Genomic DNA, 19,098 nt, shown 5'->3' with positions numbered 1-19,098 from the left:
ACGCACGACCAGGACGCTGACGCAAGCTCCTGGGGCAAACTCCCAAAGATTATCATGGACAGCACAGGCCTTCTTAAGGAAAACAAAAAAAAAAAAAAAAAAAAAAAGCCCAACAAAGTAAAAGGAATGTTAAAGGGACCGAATTGTCCTTTGCGTTACATTCGCTACCACCCCCGCGTTTGTCTGCAGATTTATCTCTTGGTCTGCTGGCTGGGGCCCAGTTATTCTCGACAAGAAGTAATATACTACACTCGTAGGTGGCTGGGCCTTTGACACGCTCAGATGGACGACGCATGGGGCCGCGGCCAGGCGGACGAGCTTCATGATATTGGAAGGTGGTTTTGGCACCCCCTCCGGGGCGTAACATCGCTTTGGGACATGGTTGGTTGGTGCCCTTGTCCCGAGCAGAGGTCGCCATTGGATGGATGGACCGCAATTTGGCAGGTCGACATCATCCACCGCCATCAGCCGCTGCCCCAAAGGCTCGCGCATGATAGCACCAATCTCCGTCACATGGGGCCCTGTATTTCGAATATGGAAAGTCCAGTCTAGATTAGACTGCCGATGTGCGTGGCTTCGAACGAGAAAAATCTGTAATCTTTTTACCGTATGCAAGGTAAACTTGGGCAGCCTTGCCACATGAAGTATGACACCGGCTTCCGGCGCCAAGCATTTAGAAAGATTGATCATGTGTCTTAATGGTTCGTCGAGGTCCGTTGGCTTCAGGTACCAGGAGCAGGTGCTTTACCGTAGGCAAGGGAAACTGCCTACACACACGTTTGCCCTGGGCTGTTGACTGTCGGGTAGGCACCACCCAAGGCAGGTCCGAACTGCGGGGGGTGCGGCTGCCGAAGCCCTAATGCCAGATACGGAGTAGGATGCAATTCTCTAGGTTCAGCAGCCGCCTAGTGCGGCCTAGCGCCCGCTGCAAAGAGCGGCGCGGATCACACGGCTCTCCTGCAGCAATCACCAATGAACTTCCATTTGCGTCCACACGAAAAAAAGACGTATGGCGTAATGGCGTACTGCGTATGGTTCTTGTGGTTTGGATCACAGCTGGCAGTATCCGAGTCGCTCAACTCTATAAATTCTGCATCGAACGGGGCCCGTCGATAAACCTGTTCTGCATTTCTACCCAGCCAGTCGACTATCGCTGGTACCTTTTCACGTCGTATTTGAAATGCGCGTTCGCTTTGTCGGCAGTTGTACTCCGTAACCACTAACCAGACATTGACCCCCCAACGAAAATAGATCCAGGGTCGGACATTGAACCCCAGTGAGGGAAAAACGCGCCTGCCCACCTAGCATGGGGCCCATGCTGGGAGGGTTCGCCCCTTGAGTTGACAGCCAGAGCCAAGCTTTTCCCAAATTGCTAGTTGGGGATCCACCAGGGCAGAAAGATAGTGAAATTACCGTCCATGAGCCTGGGCATCATCGGGTTTGACGGGTTTTATGATTTAATTGGCGCAGGCTCGAGGCAAAAAGTGGCTGATTAGCGGCCAGGTCGGGGCTTTGCCGCTATATCCACAAGCTTTTTGGTGCTGAACCGGTTCTTTCTTGAACCGCGATCGCCAGTCATAACCTGATCTTTGGTAGAATGAGCTTGAACATCGTACTCCATAGTCCCCGACTGACGAAGCGACTAAGCCCAGTCTTCCATACCGGGCCCGACCAGACCCTGAACCCATCAGAAGCTTTTCCCCGCACAACACAAACCCATGGTTGATCGCTTGAACCGAGTCAACAACCTCAACACGGTGGAGGCACTTTCGATCATTTTTTTCCCCACTACGAATACGCAGTAAGCAGCTAATTAAGTCGAATCCTTTGGGAATACATAGTATGTAGAATTTGAGGCATTAAGATAAGGCATGTGCTCAAGATATCAAGGTACGGACGGTATGTGGTTGACCCTGTCGCCTCTCAATCCAGAATGCAACATGATTATTTATCACCAGACTTGTGTGGCTCACACATACTGCGAGTACAGTAGATACTAGGTAGCACCCCGTAGTCAGATTGTGGATGCCGCTGTACCTCGCAGATAATGTTCCTAAGCGACGGCATGCGACTTGGTGGGCCTGGCGGGCCTTGATACCACTCTGAATGACCACGACATACTGCCTTGGATTTAGAGCAACTATGCGTGATCAATCTTGTCTTGCGGGGAGTGTCAGTCGGTGTATATCCGAAAGCAGGGTGATTTACCAAGCTTATCTCAGTGCTAAGAAAACCGATTTACTAAAGTTCTAATTGGATCCCGTTCAGAGATAACCACAGAGCATTTCAATATGCAGGGGCGCATAATCCAGCCGGGGAAATTAATATTACCGCGGCAAGTACCAACGCAGCTACAATGTATCTTGAGGGCAGTTGTCGTGACTTCAAAAAACAAGCTCTGTAGGGTGTATTGTACAAAGCAATTATTGTACATTATTGGCTGGGGTGGAGCCTAGCCTCCCATTGAACGATTGATAGTAAGCGGCTTAAATGGCTTCCGTAATCTATCCATGGGAGCTATACCCTCTCTGGTCAACGCAGCGGGCCTCTTAAAGCCTCCTTGGCCTTGTGGCATAGTACACGTCGTGTTGTGAAAGGTGGAAACTGGTCGCGTCGGTGCAGGAGGCGATGATGTGGGGTCATTGGTTTCCTCTTGTGGCTGGGCCTTTGTTGGAGAGCTGGAAAGGTGTGCATATTGATTTCTAGTCGAAATGGCTCCATGTTCCCGCTTCGCTGGAGGTCCCGGGCGGGGCAATGTTGTTGAACGTGTGCCCCCCAGACGATGGTTTGCCAATTCTGGCGCTATCGCCGGTCTGCCTACCATCTGGTCGTTGCCCCAACCCTGCTGACGTCCTGATTGTGGAGGTCTTGGATGGTGAGTACCACCACGGTTTTGAGGCGCTTGTAATATCTGCTTCTGTGATCCTGTTCCCGTTCTTGGTTGCCCGGAATTGGTCACAAAACCAAGCAGACTCCTCTGGCCAGTGCCGCGGTTTGGCTGCCCTGTTTTTGAGTCTCTGCTATACGGTGGATCAGGGACGGGGAATGCAGAGTGATGCGCCCCAGCAGTGACAAACCCAGGAAGCGATGACACTGTGAACCCGGATGCCTGTTGCATTGTTGTCGAATATTCTTGATGCCATGTCTGGTCTTGTTGCTCCAGCCCTCCGCTCGTGGAATGCATTCTTTGCCTTTTTGTCGGGGGCTGTCCTTGTGATAATCCCGATCCTGAACTTGACCGGCCAAGACCCGTCTTATTCCCAGACCTACCCAAATCCTGCTCAGGATCGCTTGGGAAAATATCGTCCTCCATGGACACTTCGAATGGCTTCAACCGGCCAAACACGTCCTTTTGCGATGGCGCTTTCCTTCGTAGAATGCGAGCCAGCTCCTCCAGGACGGCAGAGTTGAAAGTTGGCCCTTGTACTGCAAAATGCCCTTCCACACCAGAGAGGAAAGAGGATAGAGTGACCTTCTCACCGTTACCATAGCCTCCGACAACCGGATAGCTCAGGTACAGAAGCGCTTTTGCCCGTGTCATCGCCACGTATAACAGCCGGCGTTCCTCGTCACCATCCTCGGATCTTATATGCGGTATGCTACCATTGTATGCCGCTGGTATGAACACAACAGGCCACTCGAGACCTTTGGCAGCATGGATCGTCGATACCGTAACCATCGGCCGGTTTTGGCCGGGGTCATTGTTTTGCACATCTGTCGCAAGTGATACGTTGGCGAGGAATCTGGCCAGGGTGTCGCGCTCGGGTGTCTGCTGCAGTCCATCAATCTCGGGAAGCTCCTCTTCGACTTCGTTTCCCGTCATAAAGTCGGTAGCCAGATTGATGAACTCCTGTACGTTCGCCCACCTCCCTTCCCACTCGTCGTTGTATGTGTCTTTTAAATGCTGCTCAAAATCTAGCCGGGAGAGCACTTGACTGATGACATCAAGCATACTATATGGATTCTCAGCTGTGGATTCGTCCATCTTCTTGCGGATATCCAGTATCAGTCTGATGAGACCGCCCGAGATCTTTTGCTCTACTTGCTTCCTGAGTGTTGTCTTGGCTTGCTTGCCTCCAGTACAATGCTTTCGAAGCAGAGACCACAGACTCTGTTGAGACTTCTCGGCTTCCTCGAGAAGGGCTTTGATAGTTGCATCGCCGGCTCCTCGTTTCGGAACATTGATGATTCTGGCCAGCGCATCATTGTTGTCCGGTTGATAGACAACACGCAAGTAATCGAGGATCAGTTTGATTTCTGCGCGTTCGTAAAATTTGAAACCGCCTGTACACCATTGTTAGCTTATGTAGATTCTTTCATACTAAAGATCGTGTCACAATACATACCAACCATTCGGTAAGGAATCCCCGCCTTGCCCAAAGCGCTCTCGATGTGCCTAGAGAGTGCTGCTGATCGGAGAAGTATAGCAACGTCATCGTGATTCATCATGTCTCCAGAGAGAAGGATGGTCCTGCGAAGCTCAGCGACGATCCATTCGGCCTCCTGTGCCGAATTTCTCAGCTTCCGCAGGACCGGTTTGGTTCCTCGTGTGTGCACAGCTTTTAGTACCTTGTCGAACCGCTTCTCTTCTTGTTGAATGATCTTGAGAGAAGTTGCGAGAATGCTTTCTGAAGATCTGTAATTCTCCTCCAGTGCGACCTTATCTGTCGTTGGAAAGTCGGTAAACATACGGCTAAGATTTCTAGTGTCGGCCGAGCGCCACCCATAGATACTTTGATCTGGGTCTCCGACAACAGTGATACGGCCATGACGCTGTGCTAGCAGCTTCATCAAGTCATATTGGACTCCGTTCGTGTCTTGATATTCGTCAATCAAGACAGCCTGCACGTTTGAAACACACTCTGGTGCCGCGCGTAAAAGCTCGACACCCTTGACTAGCAGATCATCGTAGTCCAGCAAGTTCGATCGTGTAAGCTGTGCTTGGTACTCTTCATAGCAAGTTGCCAGCTCTCGTGAATGAATCGGCTGTTGCTTTCCGGACTTGGCTGCTTTCTCTTGCTGCGACGACACCACACGATCGTTTGCCCTGCTCTTTTTCTTGCTGATCCATCCTCTGGCCATGGCGGGGTCAATACCAAGCTGGTGTCTTTTGCAGATACGGGTGATGATTGCTCGCGAATCGGAATCGTCTGCAATGCCAAACTTCTGGTCCAGGCCGATCTTCTTGCCGTACGCCGCGAGGTAGCGCCTCGATATGCTGTGGAAGGTCCCGAGCACAACCTTCCGTCCCCTTTCCGGGCCCAAGACCTTACAGATGCGCTCCCCCATCTCGCGTGCCGCCTTTACGGTGAAGGTAGCCACCACAACATCCTGAGGTCGATAACCAACTACATCAACCTGCCAGACGACTCGGGAGGCCAAGGTATGCGTCTTCCCGCTCCCCGGGCCCGCAAGAATTGCAACTGTGGTTGCTCCGGAGCTCACGGCACGGCGTTGGGCATCGTTGAGTGTCTGCACGATGGTTTGTTTGGTTGATGACGCGTCTGCCATGGCGTCAAGGCCCGGCGGCTGAAGCCGCACTCACGGCGCAACTACTGGGTTTGGAGCAGCAATTTGTGTAATTGGAAGAGCAAAGAACAAATTATAATGCAAATTGACGAATTGCAGCAAAAAAAAAAAAACAGCAGCTTTGTTGTCGGATTGGAACCGACTGAACCCTGGGGAGCGGGGGTCGCGTTTGGCGACCAGTCACGACCTACAATCTGGAAACGAAACAAAGTACGGGTGCGCGAAGTCACCTGATACCACTCGTGATATCACTGTGATCATCTCGCACTTTTGTGGGGCGCCAACAATCTTGCAGAAAAAAGACCCGACACCGGGCAGCTTCTAGAACCAGAACTAGGTTTACAAATGCCAATGTCCAATTACATTCATGCTAATGATTCCTGATGAACAGAATTCATCGGTAGGGATATCACCCTGCGTGAGAGCCTATTACTCGCGGGAGAGTCCCAATCCATGCAAACTCTTCTCTGAATTCTTATTATTGTCACCAATCGCACATGTCGTCACAGTCTCCATGTGACGGTGGGATGCGAGCCCTGGGGGAAACCCCACAGCTGCCGTCGGTACACCGACACATCAAGAAACCCAAATTTGATCTTGAACATCTCAATTGGCACAGAGTCAAACATCAGGTGATTCTCAAGTTTCCGACCGACTTTCTAACTGCTCTATATGATTTCTTGACTTCTTCTCAGTACCCACCTGTGTCGACTTGGCGGATGTATCATGCACCAATGCGTGGTACAGCATGCGTATAATGATTGCTGGTCGAGCGGGCCATGCCGGGGACGTGCCTTTCCAGATCTGACATGATCTGGCCGCAAACTCCGCTTCGCGGCGGCAATTCAACCATCAACTGCTGAATATGGCAAGAAATATAACTCAGGTCAAAGCATGTCCAGTCATCGGGAAACGACTTATCTGCCAACCAGTCTTTGCGAGTCAGTTTGAACTAACTTGTATCAAACCACTCACGAAGATTAAAAATGCTTTTGTGATCACTCACCACTATCAGATGTGATTGTGATGCAAAAGCTGACTTCTGCAGAACCCGGCACATCGCATGAGACTTAATACGGTGTTGCGACGCAATCTTCGTCTGCCCCACGCGAACATAGTGCTTACTGTACCGACAATGGAGACCTGCAGTAGTCTACTTTTCTGATTATAGAATTGTCTTGTCCCCGAATCCAAGAGCTTCCTGCCGGCACTCAATCCATGCGAGGGAAATTGGAGGAAGCACTTCATCATGCCAACAACTTACAAGGACCACAAGCTCGGTACTGATCATCGTGCGCAACATACGGACATTGGACCATATATTATTAATTGGGGCGCGCTCCTTATGGGAGGCTGGTCGCATACTGGGCCCCGGAAACCCTTCGTCCATTGAGTTTTACGGGTATGCATTCAAGCTCTTTGATTGAATCCTCCTTCAGGCAATATTGATGGTATGACAAGGGTACGGGCGACTACTGTGGACGACCTGCAGCAGGCTATCTCACTTTGGAGGGTTGACTGGCGGTCCGACTGGTTGACAGCTAAAGAGGGGATTCCAAGTACCCATAAAGCTTCTTGTCTGCAGGGGATCAAGAGGGGTGATGACCGTGGAAGCCCATGTTTATCCCCACTGCAAACGAGCCAATAGTGGCACGGCAGCACAACGTCGGCGCTTACACGACCCTGGCATTTGATCAACGCAGCCAATCACAACCCGCAGGTGCCCTATGTTCCCTCAATGATCTCCCGCCATCCTCAAGGCGGATATCAGGAAAAAAAAACGAAAATTAGCGGTCCGACTCTCTCGGCGCCTGTAATTTGTGCCCAAGCCCAATGGCGGGCTGTGGCAAGTAAGGTCCATCATGCAGCCGCTGGCCGAAATTCTCGATTCTGGGATGGGTAGCCACCATGTCACATTCTATTTGTGTTCCTTACTTTTTTCTTCCCCCAGGTCGTCGCTCTCAGCCAATACAGGGCTAGCGGCACTGGCGACGGCGGTCCACTCGACACATTACTGGCACGGTGACCTGCGAGTCCGTGCTGCATCACTGTATCACCAGCCGCTATATACCCAGTCGTGACCTCCTTTCTGGGTCCCGTCGAACCTGGTTGATCTTCTCCCTGGTTTCTCTTTGGATTTCCCCCTCTTCCAGCTGTCACTCTCCGCCATCGTTGGACGCAATCCGTGTTTCGCCTTCCCTCTATGGCTATCTGGTTGTCGAATAGGGGATGAGAGTCCTGCTATGGTGAGCACGCTTGTCAGCGAATACCCCACTGGTACGCTTGCACAACATCACAATCATGCAGGAGTCTTTGGCCTTTAGTATATATCACTATTATCCTCGTCGTCTTCGCTTCCTTTATGCTTTTCAAGCCACTGCTTTGCTTTTTCCACTCATTGCTGTTGTCGTTGACGCCGACCCTATCTTGACACGGCTGTCAACCGCACATACGCCACCACATATCAGCTCGATACTCAGCCCTCGCCGGCCACAGGAGTCAGAGGACGAGAGCTCTCCAAAACCCCTCTTCCCCGGATACGCTGGTCCGGATCCTAAGCCTTCGCCTTATCTCCCGGCTCAGATTGGGGGTATTGTCGGGGCTTACGCCGTCACTCTCGTTATAGTTGCCATCCTTTTGCTTTCGCTTTCCAGTGTGCGGAAGAAGAGGTTAAAGGCCGCAGAGGAGCTCAACGATATCGAAGACGGAGAGCTCCAGTACCCCACGTTTCAAGAAGTAATTCCTCAAAACAACCCAGGAGGCTTCCCGCCACATCCGTCTGGCCCTTATCCTCTAACGATAGACACTTCAAATCGGTACTATCCTCCCTCGCAACCGCAAAGTCCCCGCAACTTTTCTTACCCAAACAACAATAGTCCCTCCAGGACTGAGCATTCGACAAACTACATCCCATCACCTGTTTCAACAATCCTCGCACCTGGTGTTGATTTATCCGTAGACCAGAGCGTGGTTGCAACCGACAGGCAAATGGCGCAACAACAGCTTGAGGATATGTACAAGCTCGTCATGGAGCAGGAGGCGGCTAAGGAGGCCGGTGTTGTTCTCGACTCGCCCGTTGTCCCTGGGGCGCGGCAGTCTCAGCAGCAACAACCCGAATCGACGAAAGCGTCAACATCGACCCTGGCCAAGAAAGAGAAACGGGGCAAGCCGGCGAATTTGGATCTTGGGTTTACGCATGAAAAGAAAGAGTCCAAGGCTTCGTCATTCTTCGCCTCTCTCAAGTCGCCCCGTAAGAAGAAGGTCCAGGGCATAAATATCTCTTCGCCCATCATGACACCCATGTCGGGAACTTTCCCCCGGGGTCCCGAGGGACAAGAGATGAGCACGATTCCACCGAGGCAGTATGCGCCAGCAGCACCGCCTCCCATCCCCCACTATCAATACCATCACTCGAACGGCAGCAACAGCTCGATCGGCAACGTGCCTCGGCGCGCAGCCACCATGCCCTTGACACCTGAGATGTCGCCACAGAGCACGCAAAGCATCGATGGTAGAATTGGTGCACAGCTTATGAGCAACCCAAAACCATACCGAGAGCAACAGGAGCAGATGGAGCTTCACCTACAGCATCAATACCGACAACAGAGCATCTCCTCGCAGAGACAGCTTGATCCCTACGGGCCCCGGCATCCTGGCGACCACTCTCGCAACGTATCAAGCTCCACAAGCGAGGCTGACCCTGTGTCGGCAGCATCGGATAAGTCAACTACACCTCTCGTTGGCCTGGGCCTTCCACTCTCGCCCAAACCCAATGTAACGCGTTTTCCGGCAGACTCGCTCCGCTCCTTGCCCTCATCTCCAAGGCCTGGCGCAAGCTTCTCCCTCCCACTGTCCCCCAAGCCTGGAGCCAGTTTCTCACGCTCCAATGTGCCCTCGGCCGTCCGTACTGGAGGCGCTCTGCCGCTGCGTGCTTATGAGCCTGCTCTGCAGTCGCCCAATGCCATTGCTCGCACGACCAAGGAAACAACATTTGAGAGAACGGGTCCCATGTCGCCCGGCGGCGGGCCACTCACTGGTGCGGCCGTGCCCTACTCTCCATACCAGCCATTCTCGCCAGTGATTCCCATGACGCCCAGCCTGGTGACAAGAGAAGACCGGAGGCGGATGAGGAGACTAGAGCCCAAGACTCCGACATTGGAGATGGTCAAGAATGCTGAAGATATTTGGTGATCGTTCGGACGACAAATGACAGACGGGGAATAATAAGATGGGGAAATGGAGAATAAAGAAGAAAGAAGAAGAAGAAAAAAGCCGAACAAAAACAAAACAAAAAAAAATAAGCTCATCACTAATGACCTAGATTCGAGGAGATCGCTTGGTCTCCCGTATTCCCACTGGGGCTTCTCTTTTTGATTAGGTATGGCTCTTATTGGGGGCTGCTGAAGACATGCCCGGGGACCACGGAGTGGTCGACTAGACGAATGATATCCAGCCGTGTGCAGATTTGCTCCGGCATGACCAACGACTTCATACTTTGTTTTAAGTTGTGGCTTTATGTTTGTATATACTTAGATCCATGCACATTCTCTTCACTATTCAGGTCGCCGATATCATTTGAAGTCGCCGATACCTCCGTGATCTGATCATATGCTTGGCCATCAATCCTGTATTGAGTCGTCGCAACAATGTTGAGTATATAGTTCCCGACGGTTAATAATAAGACCGTCTGATTATCCTTTTGCAAATCCCTAGTCCCCTATACCTTTTTTTTGTCTTTTTTTCAAATCCCGTGCGGATATGATCACAAACGAGCACAACTCACAAACACCGGGAATAACGAATCAGAGCCATAACACAGGTTGCCATACGCATATTCTGCAGGTTTTTCTTTTACCATTGTTATTATTATTATTTTTGTATCTTTTTCTCGGTTCATGCTTCACCCGTTCATGCCAGGCACACACCAAGGCTTTGATTCTACCGAGGACGAAAGTTGGTTGCATGGGAAATACCCACGCCGGCATGAATGGCACAGCCGACGGCTTCCTGTGCGCAAAGTTGTGCAAAGGAGGTCCCAGCCACAGACGTAAACTTAATCATCCGTATCTTCCCGTGGTTGCATAAATAGTAAAAAATATTGAGTGTCGGCTCCTTGACAAACCACAGCTTTTGGATGCAAAAAAAAAAGAAAAAGAAAGAAGAAGAAAAAAAAAAGGGAAAAGGCTCTCACCTGTCACTCACCTGAGGTGGTGGTTATGACGGCTTCCTGACAGAAGCGATAAAATTGGCATGCATCGAAACCCTCATGACACTCTTAGTATTACACCCCGTTTGGAGGCCCAACTGCATACACTGAAGAGCGCGGCTGAAAGCCAAGTCAAGCCACATAGCGGCTGTTTTGTATTGGAGCAGGTTAGCATTTTTCATGATTAAGTGGTCAAGGTGGTGTAGATATTTTGGCCGATCGCATGACGACGATTGGGAGCGATGACTTCGATGGGCGCCTCAATTGTTGTGCCCAGTGCGATCGACGCACGGTATGGATCTGTTGTAGATGTTTTGTTATTTTTTAACCTTACGGCCGTTTTGGTTTTATTTGTTTCTTTTCTGGGATTTCGTCCCTTTCTTAATGGCCTTGCCGCCAATACAGTAGTAGGGTACAGTGGCTCAACGGTGGAGGTCCGTCGCATATGTACCTAATGTCGAAAAATAAGCACTGCCTACTTTTGTCCTGAGTCCTCACCTGATCGCATTCTGACGGGGATTGCCACCGGGTATGACTCCGGGTCCTTTCTAGTTTTGGGGTTGCGTTGGTCTAGATTGGCTAATTCACCTCGATGGTGAACTACACAGTCGCATGGTGAAGGAGGTCCCAACTGCCCTTTCCAGGTTGACGCCGCCAAACAGAATGAAGACTAGCCCCAGGGGGGTGGAGCACACTGAAACCTTAACTCTTCAGCGTGGCGAGTAATTAAACACGAAAGCCAGCCGTTTTGGCAAGCACCCACCACAGCGATTCGCGTAACTACCACGTACGAGCACGACGTTGAGCTCATAAATGGAATGGGGACTTTTTCATTTCATTTGGATGTGGTAAGCCACTGGCCGAACTTTTTAAATAGTCAAAGTGCGTCACTTGTTGTGGATGTGTTGATGGGGCTGGATTGATTTGCTCCGTTCTGTATCGTTGTAGGTGCCAGACCCAGGCTTGCGCCAAAAAAAACCCTAGCGAAAGGTTAAGGTGTCTCGGGTTTGTGACAAAACTCCCGCACCGAGAAACGCGGCCGTGAGGATCGTGAAAATGGTCCAAAATGGCCCCACACTAGCAGAAACATGTGTACTTACTTGGTACTAAGTGGTAGGTAATTACATTACTTTGCACTTATCGATCAAGCCAGCTGGGTACACGTAAGGCACTCTCTGGCCTCGGAGGCCCGTCTTCAGCCGATGGTTGAATTCTGTGTGAAATGCGTTGTGATGTGGAAGTGCGCAAGAGAGGTACCTATATATTACGGAGTTATAGGCAAGCTGCGCGATGGAAAATATTGCCCGGGCGTTCCTCTCCGCAAATACCCCCGTAATCCTGGAGGAGGGAAAATTTTCTTTTTCTGCTCTTTTTTTTTTTTTTTTTTCTCCTGCTCTCTGTTTCTGTTACCGTTGTCTGGTCCTCCAGACGCTGGTCTGTGCGAGACTATAAGCGGGTCGTGGCTTCCAACTTTTATGCCAAGGGATTAGCCTGCTCGGCTTTCACGTGGGGTCTCGGAATCAGGCGAAGGGGAGCTGAGACGGATGGTCTGATCGCTTGGAAAATGGGCTGATTGAGGGCCAGAGTTTGTGCATTCGCTTCTTTCTTCCTTATTACCACAACCAACAAGACAGGGTCAACACTCGATATTCTGGATGGCCCTCTGACGATACCGTACGATCCTTATTTGCGTGTTGCAACATTTCCATTTTGCTTGCCTAACATTCCTGGTCGGTTTACCAATTTTGGCACTCAACAGCACACGGCACCGATAGCCGTCACGCGGCTGGGTCGCTTTGCTTGCCTGACTCCCCCTCTCGGCCATCGAGTCCACCGCTCCCGGGCAGCCGAACTGGATGTGGTGGTGATATCGAACCACGCCTGCAGGTCCCCGTGCCTCCCTACCGTCCACTTCCTAGCCCAGTCGCCATGGCCGGTCACGAAGACTCGGCTTCGGCCGTCATCTTTGGCGGTCTCGAGGACCCGTCACTCTCCAACTTCTTCGGTGCCGATGATCCTACCGACAATACCAACAACACCAATCCAAACAGTACTCACAACAGCCCTACCGGCCCCAATTCTGTATTCACAGCAGACTCCAATTGGCCGGCCTTCGACGAGACCCCGCCTTACGACGCTTACGAAAGTGCGAATCCTTTCGATACTCTCTATTCGGCACCCCAGTTTGCCCAGCAGCAGTGGCAGCCGCCCCAAGGCGCTCAGTTCCACGGCCAACCACTCCCGCAGAGGACACTGGCTCAGCAGCAGCCCTCGAGCGGGCCTACTGTTGCGACCCTTTCGCCTTCGGATCTTAGCCCCGTCACACTCCAAGCTGAGTCGGTCAACCTCGTGCCGAGCGGCCGCTTCCAGCCGAATCCGGCAGTCCAACCTCTTACCCCGGCTCAGCAGGAACGGCTCAAGAACATTGCGATGCCTGCTCACCTCCAGTACCACTCGCCCAAGAGCGAGCCGAGCCCGAATTCTAGCCCGAGCGATAAAGAACACGGCGACAACGCCTCCTCGCCCGAGGCGACCGGAGTATCCAAGACCAGCAGCAGAAAGCGCAAATCCTCGGCCGATGACGAAGAAGATGACGATGACGATGGCGACGGAAGCCAGCCTGTCAAGAAGACAGCGCACAACATGATTGAGAAGAGGTATAGGACAAATCTCAACGACAAAATCGCTGCTTTGAGAGACAGCGTACCTAGTCTGCGGATCATGTCGAAAAGTGCACGAGGCGAGGACACGACTGAAGACCGGGAAGAACTGCACGGCTTGACACCAGCACACAAGTTGAACAAGGCGACAGTATGTTTTCTTTTTTGTCCGAAAGACAGTTATGGCAAGTTGGTCTTCTAGGGCTGCAGCTAACTCGTCTCGACAAAACCTAGGTTCTCAGCAAGGCAACCGAATACATTCGTCATCTTGAGAAGCGGAACAACCGCCTCATGAGTGAAAATGAATCCATGCAGCAACGCATCAGCGCATTCGAGAAACTTTTCATGGCAGGCGCCATGAATGGCGGCATGAGCCCGATCCAGCAACCTCCTACTCCGATCCAATTCCCCACGGATGCACAGGTGTTCATGGGTGCGCCAATGACTCCCGGTCCCGACCCCCAGGGTATGATCCAGGTACCCGAGGACATGAAGCGCATCATTCAGGCCCAAGCAGCCGCCGGTCGACCCTATCCGATCGGCAACAATCAAGGCAACTTCCAGCAGAATGCGGCCATCTTGCGCCAGCAGCAGATCCAGCAGCAACAGCAACAGCAGATTCAGCAGAACAGGTGGGGCCAAACAGCGCCCTACTTTGGCAAGATGATGGTCGGTTCCTTGGCCGGTCTCATGATTCTCGAGGCCGTTCGAGAAAACGAGCAGAGCACCGAGTCACCAGAAGGCCGTGGACTCTTTGCCATTCCACTCAACGTCATCGGCTCGTTCATATCTCAATCTCATGTCAGCATCGCAGGCTACTATGTGTCGGCAGGCCAGATCATCTCGTCGCTCAAGTTTATGCTGCTCTTCGCCGCAGTACTCTACGCCTTCGTCCCAGCAATGTTTTCGGCTGTGTCATCAAAGCCACACAAGGCGAAACAGCATGTCAGGGCATCACTGGCCGCTGTACCTTCCCTCGCTTCTCCTATTCATGTCAGACGTGATGCATGGCTCACGGCTATACAAACTGTCTGGGTCCCTCGTCACAATTTTATCCTCGAAGCTGCCGCTCTTGTTATCAAGACCATGAAGCTCAGCTTGCGCAATGCTATTGGCATTCATGGATATCAGGTATTGACTGGCCTGACTGAGGAGCAGGAGACTGCCCGGGTCAAGGCATGGGCAATTGCCCTCGATGCTCAGCTTGCCGGAGGAGATGTTGAGATCAACAAGAGCAGGCTTACCCTTACTCTGTTGGCTTCGGGAACCCTACCTGACACGCCACTGCGGCTTATGCTCAAGGCGCTACACGTTCGTGTGCTCCTTTGGCAATTCAGCAAGAATGGGCTCCTGAACCTTGTTGCGGCTAAACTTGCCAGGTCACAGTGGAATAAGGCCAAGCAACTGTTCCGTCTGAGCAACGCAGCTGGCACAGGCCAGTCTGTTGACGACGCACTTCCAGACCATCTAGCCGTTCTCCTTGATCAAGACTGCGATGATGTTTTGAACGACGATGTCGTCCAACGTGCACACAACCTGGCCTGGAATCGCCCCACGACCCATAACGTCGTCGCGGATGTGGATGGAATGAACGCAGTAGTCGAAGACCCAGCAATCAAATCGCCCCTGGATGCCGTGGCGGCATGGTGGTCGAGTCTTATCCTTCATCAGGTACTTATCACGAGTCTCACCGAAGGCGTCGAGGCGGATAACGACGAGGACAAAGGATCGGCTAGCAGTGCACCCAGTGATGAGGATATTATTCTGGCGGCCAAGGTTGCCCCGATTGGATCCAACGCACAGGTCAGGGCAATCGTTGCTCGTTCATTCCTGTGCACCAAAAACCGTGGCGCCAGCATTGCCGCGGCTTTGGAGGCCATCACACCGTCAAATGCACCGAACAAGTTTATCGCGGACAGCCGTCTCCACCAGCCGGATAATAGCAGACCTATTGACGTTGACCCTGACGCAAGGATGGCTCTCCACTGTGCAATGGTAGCGGCACATCTCACCTCGGCAAACCCCAAGACCTCCGCTTTGGATCTTGTTAGCAAGATACTGAGGGGTCCCACAGATGGCCTCACTCTCCTAGGATTTTCGGCTGCGTTTGGTCTCATCGTCCGCCTGCACCGGCATCCCATCGCTTCAGAGTCTTGCTCCGCCTCGATCGAGCGGATGTCTGGCGCTCTGAGGATATGGATTGGCGGACCAAGCAGCGACAGATGTGCGCTGGGTCAAGAGATCAGGCATGATGTTGTTCAACGATGCCTTGCAATCACCAGAGCCGCTGTGGGAATGGAAACTGACCCTGGCTATGGGAGCATGAGCGAAGAGGAGCAGCAGGAAGCCAGGAGGATTTCAGATGCAAGTTCAATCAAGCCGGACGATGAAGACGAGGAGTCTTCCTGCTTCTCATCCTCGGAAGAATCTTCCTGACAAGACGATCGACTAAGAAGCCAGGCCGACACTACTGTTTTCCGATATCGTTCTAATGTTCCCTTGAAATATACCCCTTGTTTAACTTACAATTTGTCAGCGATGACGAAAGTTTGTCAACAATACTTCTATTGACGCATTACGGGTTCTTTTTACTATGTTGATATTGTTTGTCATTTGTCGCCGGTATCGCTTACGAATGCTATACCCGAGCTTGTGTTATCTTTTTGTTTGTACGGAATGGCGTTCATGGTTAATTGGCTGGATTTTCACTACGATGGGTTGTTTACTAGCAGAAAAGGCAGCGGAATAAAAACCTAGAATAATTATCTTTCCTGGGGTGATGGTAGCACTGTTATTCTCCTATCCAATCTTTATTTCCATGTGACCACTAGCATTTCGCAAGCTAGCCAAGCTTCCCTAAACCTACAGTTTATCAAGCAGGGCTAAGCTTCCAAGATGACGTCCTAGAGAATTTGTGGTCAGTTCAGTTTATCTAACAGGTATTAATTGCCTATCTACTTGTTTGGTTACCTGCCGGATAATATGGAGGATACTGTGTCATGGTTTGTTGGTAGCTTGGAAGGATGACTACCTTGGTTGTCGGGCCACTTGGACGCCCTAAGGAACACAGTAATTGTTTGCAATAGGTATCGTGATTTACACCGCCAGTCACTGAACGCTCAGACTCACAAGGGAATTTATACCGGTTATATTGTCAATGGGGTAAAGGTTTCGGGCTCTTGAGAATTTCGTAGTTATACAAGTGCTAGACTAGTCTAGACTTGTATTAGCATAACTTCAAACCTCGAAAAAATGGTGGTTAAGATGGTGATGTAGGTAGATCGATGGTGTACAGCTAGGCACCTACCTACCCCGGTTTGGACCGTATTTTCTAAATAATGATACTGTGGCTGTCAGAATCACAGGCCCGATAAAGAGTGGAGGCTACCGGGCTACCAAATTTGACGTGGCCCAGATCTCTATGCTTTCAATTGACGTCTGAATACCAGTAATTTCGGACAGATAATGCTATCTCGCTGGGCGGATCTTGTTCTTCGTCATAGTGCTGAGCCACGCCGGCGAACGCTTGAGAATCAATGGAAGAAGCCTTGGTTGCACGACATAAGGCGAAGAGAGAGGGAGGCGAAGAAAGACTCGATGTATGGCCTACCTACTGGTTTAGAATCTGCGCCTCCTTTCTCCTTCAGGCCATCTGGGGGTCCACGATCTGCTCTCCCTCCACGCTACAGGGTACGTGAGGAACCAACATGTACTTCTCGTCCATCATTTGAACTATTCTCCAAGGATCTAGAATCTGCTCCTCGTTCATCATTCAGGGTTCCTGGGCGTCTACTATCTGCTCCCCTACCCTTCAGCATCCACTCTCCAAGTAATCACTTGCCGTTGAAGCCATCCATCGCTGAGTTGCACCATCGAGAGTCAGACATATCACCACTCAGGTACCCAACGCATGAACTCAAGAGGCCTTACAATGTGCTGGGAAAAGTCGCCCTTCTTGAGAAAATCATCAACTATCACTTTGATGCGGCTCACGTGCTGTTGGCCATCGAGGCCCTCGAGACAACCACAATTCCATATCGCTACACCAACAGCAAGAGGGAAATGCGCACCAACCAGGTGCTGGCCATCTACGGCGATGTTGTTTCTGCGGCCCAGCTTTGCGAGTTTTGGATCAATAATAGACCGGCACATGGTAGGGAGCGAACAACCTTCTCGCCCAAAGTCTATGCGCCAGAAGCTAACCAACAACAATATCAGGACTGGTCCCGGGAAACTGGTCCACTCTACAAATGCAACTCCTCGGAAATCAAAACTTGGCACGCGTCGGTAAAAACGCAGGACTCGGTACTTGCATGATTAATGGGCCGATTGGCAACAAGGAGGTTGTGTCCAAGAAGACCAAGATGATTAGGATGGCTACGACAGTTGAGGCAATCCTAGGGGCCGTCCACAAAGCCGGCGGTCCGCGCGCCCTCCGCGCCGTTATGGAGCGCCTGGGCCTCCTCAGCCACCATTTGCTGGGCACGAGGAACGGCGATGATGAGGAACCGGTCGATGAAATTGGGATGAGGTGCGTGAGCGGCGGGAAACCAACTCCAAAAATGGATCCAAACCGCTTACCCTCAAAGTTGAAAACAACGATTGAGGTTATGCCTCCCACAAATGACCCGCGAACCCCTAGCATTTCCCACCCGAAAAGTGACTGTGAAGGAGCAGCTCTCCTGCAGAGACGACTAGCTCGGGAGGAGATCGAGAAGCAAGTGTCTCTTGCCTGAAAGGAGGCTTCCTGTCAAATTAAGTGTGCGGACTTTTGCCTGGCATGGGGAAGGGTTGCTTCCCATGCCGATCTGGCATGAACCTGTAGATTTATGGCGTGTAAGCTTATTTCTCTTGCCCAGTGGTTGAGCGGTTCATCGTCTGTCGTTCCATGCTTCTTTTGATATCTGAGGGCATCAGACGTCGTGTACGCTCCGATCGAGCTACTGTCAATGAAAGCGGGCATACATCATACCAATGTCGGGAGATTGTGGTGGAGTTGGGCGAGAATACATATGATTACCATAGCACGCGAAATTGGAGGCAAGTAGAAATCTATGCCTAAGCCTGAATCCGTCACTGAATATCAGACAGATGATTTTGCTTGATAGAAAATACGGCGTCCTCAGATTGATATCTATGTACATGTAAACGGCCATCTTGCAGCCTGGGGATTTACATGACTGGCAGTACTGACAGTGTTCAGTGCTTCGTAATCGGGTACTTCGTTATACGCCACCAGAATTGAAGATTCCGATGCTACAAAGAAACATCAATGCCAAGTTCCGAAGAAAGGTTGCCAAAAACTGACCAGAAAACCCAAAGACGACACCGTTATACACGGACAACGTTAGAGGAACTCAAGTCAAACTGCTGTCGTCTAGGAAGCGAACCGACAACCAGGTTCTTGAGGTTTCATCGACCATGACCGACAAACATAGGGACCAGAAGCAAACATGTAACCACAATTCGTTGCCGAATGACAGGCCAGCAATCCGAATGCGACAATCTGTGTCTTACTTGGCCGGTGGTTCCTGTTGAAGAAATGTCATGCCGGGGTTCACATTTGTTTCTATTTCCAAGCCACCCAGATCTAACGACGGGAGGCTTTTGCTCATTACAGAGTGGGAAATCATCTTTCATATTCTCGCAGTGCTTGACCGTATTTTGGACACAGGCCATTGCTCCACAAGTATTTTTATTCTC

The 19,098-nt window shown here is 51.2% G+C and overlaps 5 protein-coding genes across 5 annotated transcripts; 3 read left to right on the top strand and 2 right to left on the bottom strand.

Annotated features, from left to right (window-relative positions):
* Positions 1 to 1,806: 1,806 nt before the first annotated feature.
* On the bottom strand, positions 1,807 to 5,707 carry MGG_00630 (ATP-dependent DNA helicase srs2). The gene is made up of 2 exons (XM_003718341.1): positions 4,347 to 5,707; positions 1,807 to 4,284 (listed from the first exon to the last, which is right to left on the bottom strand). The coding sequence occupies exons 1-2, from the start codon at positions 5,509 to 5,511 to the stop codon at positions 2,453 to 2,455; spliced, it is 2,997 nt and encodes a 998-aa protein (XP_003718389.1). The 5' UTR covers positions 5,512 to 5,707; the 3' UTR covers positions 1,807 to 2,452.
* Positions 5,708 to 6,253: 546 nt separating this feature from the next.
* Positions 6,254 to 6,919, bottom strand: MGG_17403 (uncharacterized protein; the record flags this gene model as incomplete). Its single annotated transcript, XM_003718340.1, has 3 exons — positions 6,254 to 6,388; positions 6,655 to 6,672; positions 6,794 to 6,919. 3 exons carry the CDS (start codon positions 6,917 to 6,919, stop codon positions 6,254 to 6,256), a joined length of 279 nt encoding a protein of 92 aa, XP_003718388.1.
* Positions 6,920 to 7,251: 332 nt separating this feature from the next.
* Positions 7,252 to 10,245, top strand: MGG_00631 (uncharacterized protein). The gene has a single exon (XM_003718339.1). It carries the CDS (start codon positions 7,831 to 7,833, stop codon positions 9,718 to 9,720), a length of 1,890 nt encoding a protein of 629 aa, XP_003718387.1. The 5' UTR covers positions 7,252 to 7,830; the 3' UTR covers positions 9,721 to 10,245.
* A 2,005-nt stretch (positions 10,246 to 12,250) lies between these two features.
* On the top strand, positions 12,251 to 16,189 carry MGG_11534 (uncharacterized protein). The gene is made up of 2 exons (XM_003718338.1): positions 12,251 to 13,546; positions 13,630 to 16,189. Exons 1-2 carry the CDS (start codon positions 12,665 to 12,667, stop codon positions 15,829 to 15,831), a joined length of 3,084 nt encoding a protein of 1,027 aa, XP_003718386.1. The 5' UTR covers positions 12,251 to 12,664; the 3' UTR covers positions 15,832 to 16,189.
* A 589-nt stretch (positions 16,190 to 16,778) lies between these two features.
* Positions 16,779 to 18,499, top strand: MGG_11533 (uncharacterized protein). Its single transcript, XM_003718337.1, has 2 exons — positions 16,779 to 17,548; positions 17,614 to 18,499. Exons 1-2 carry the CDS (start codon positions 16,861 to 16,863, stop codon positions 18,129 to 18,131), a joined length of 1,206 nt encoding a protein of 401 aa, XP_003718385.1. The 5' UTR covers positions 16,779 to 16,860; the 3' UTR covers positions 18,132 to 18,499.
* The last annotated feature ends 599 nt before the right edge of the window (positions 18,500 to 19,098 follow it).

Source organism: Pyricularia oryzae, chromosome 5 (assembly GCF_000002495.2).
Source record: "Pyricularia oryzae 70-15 chromosome 5, whole genome shotgun sequence".
NCBI classification, from domain to species: Eukaryota; Fungi; Ascomycota; class Sordariomycetes; order Magnaporthales; family Pyriculariaceae; genus Pyricularia; species Pyricularia oryzae.
This window is presented reverse-complemented; position numbering and strand designations above follow the sequence as displayed.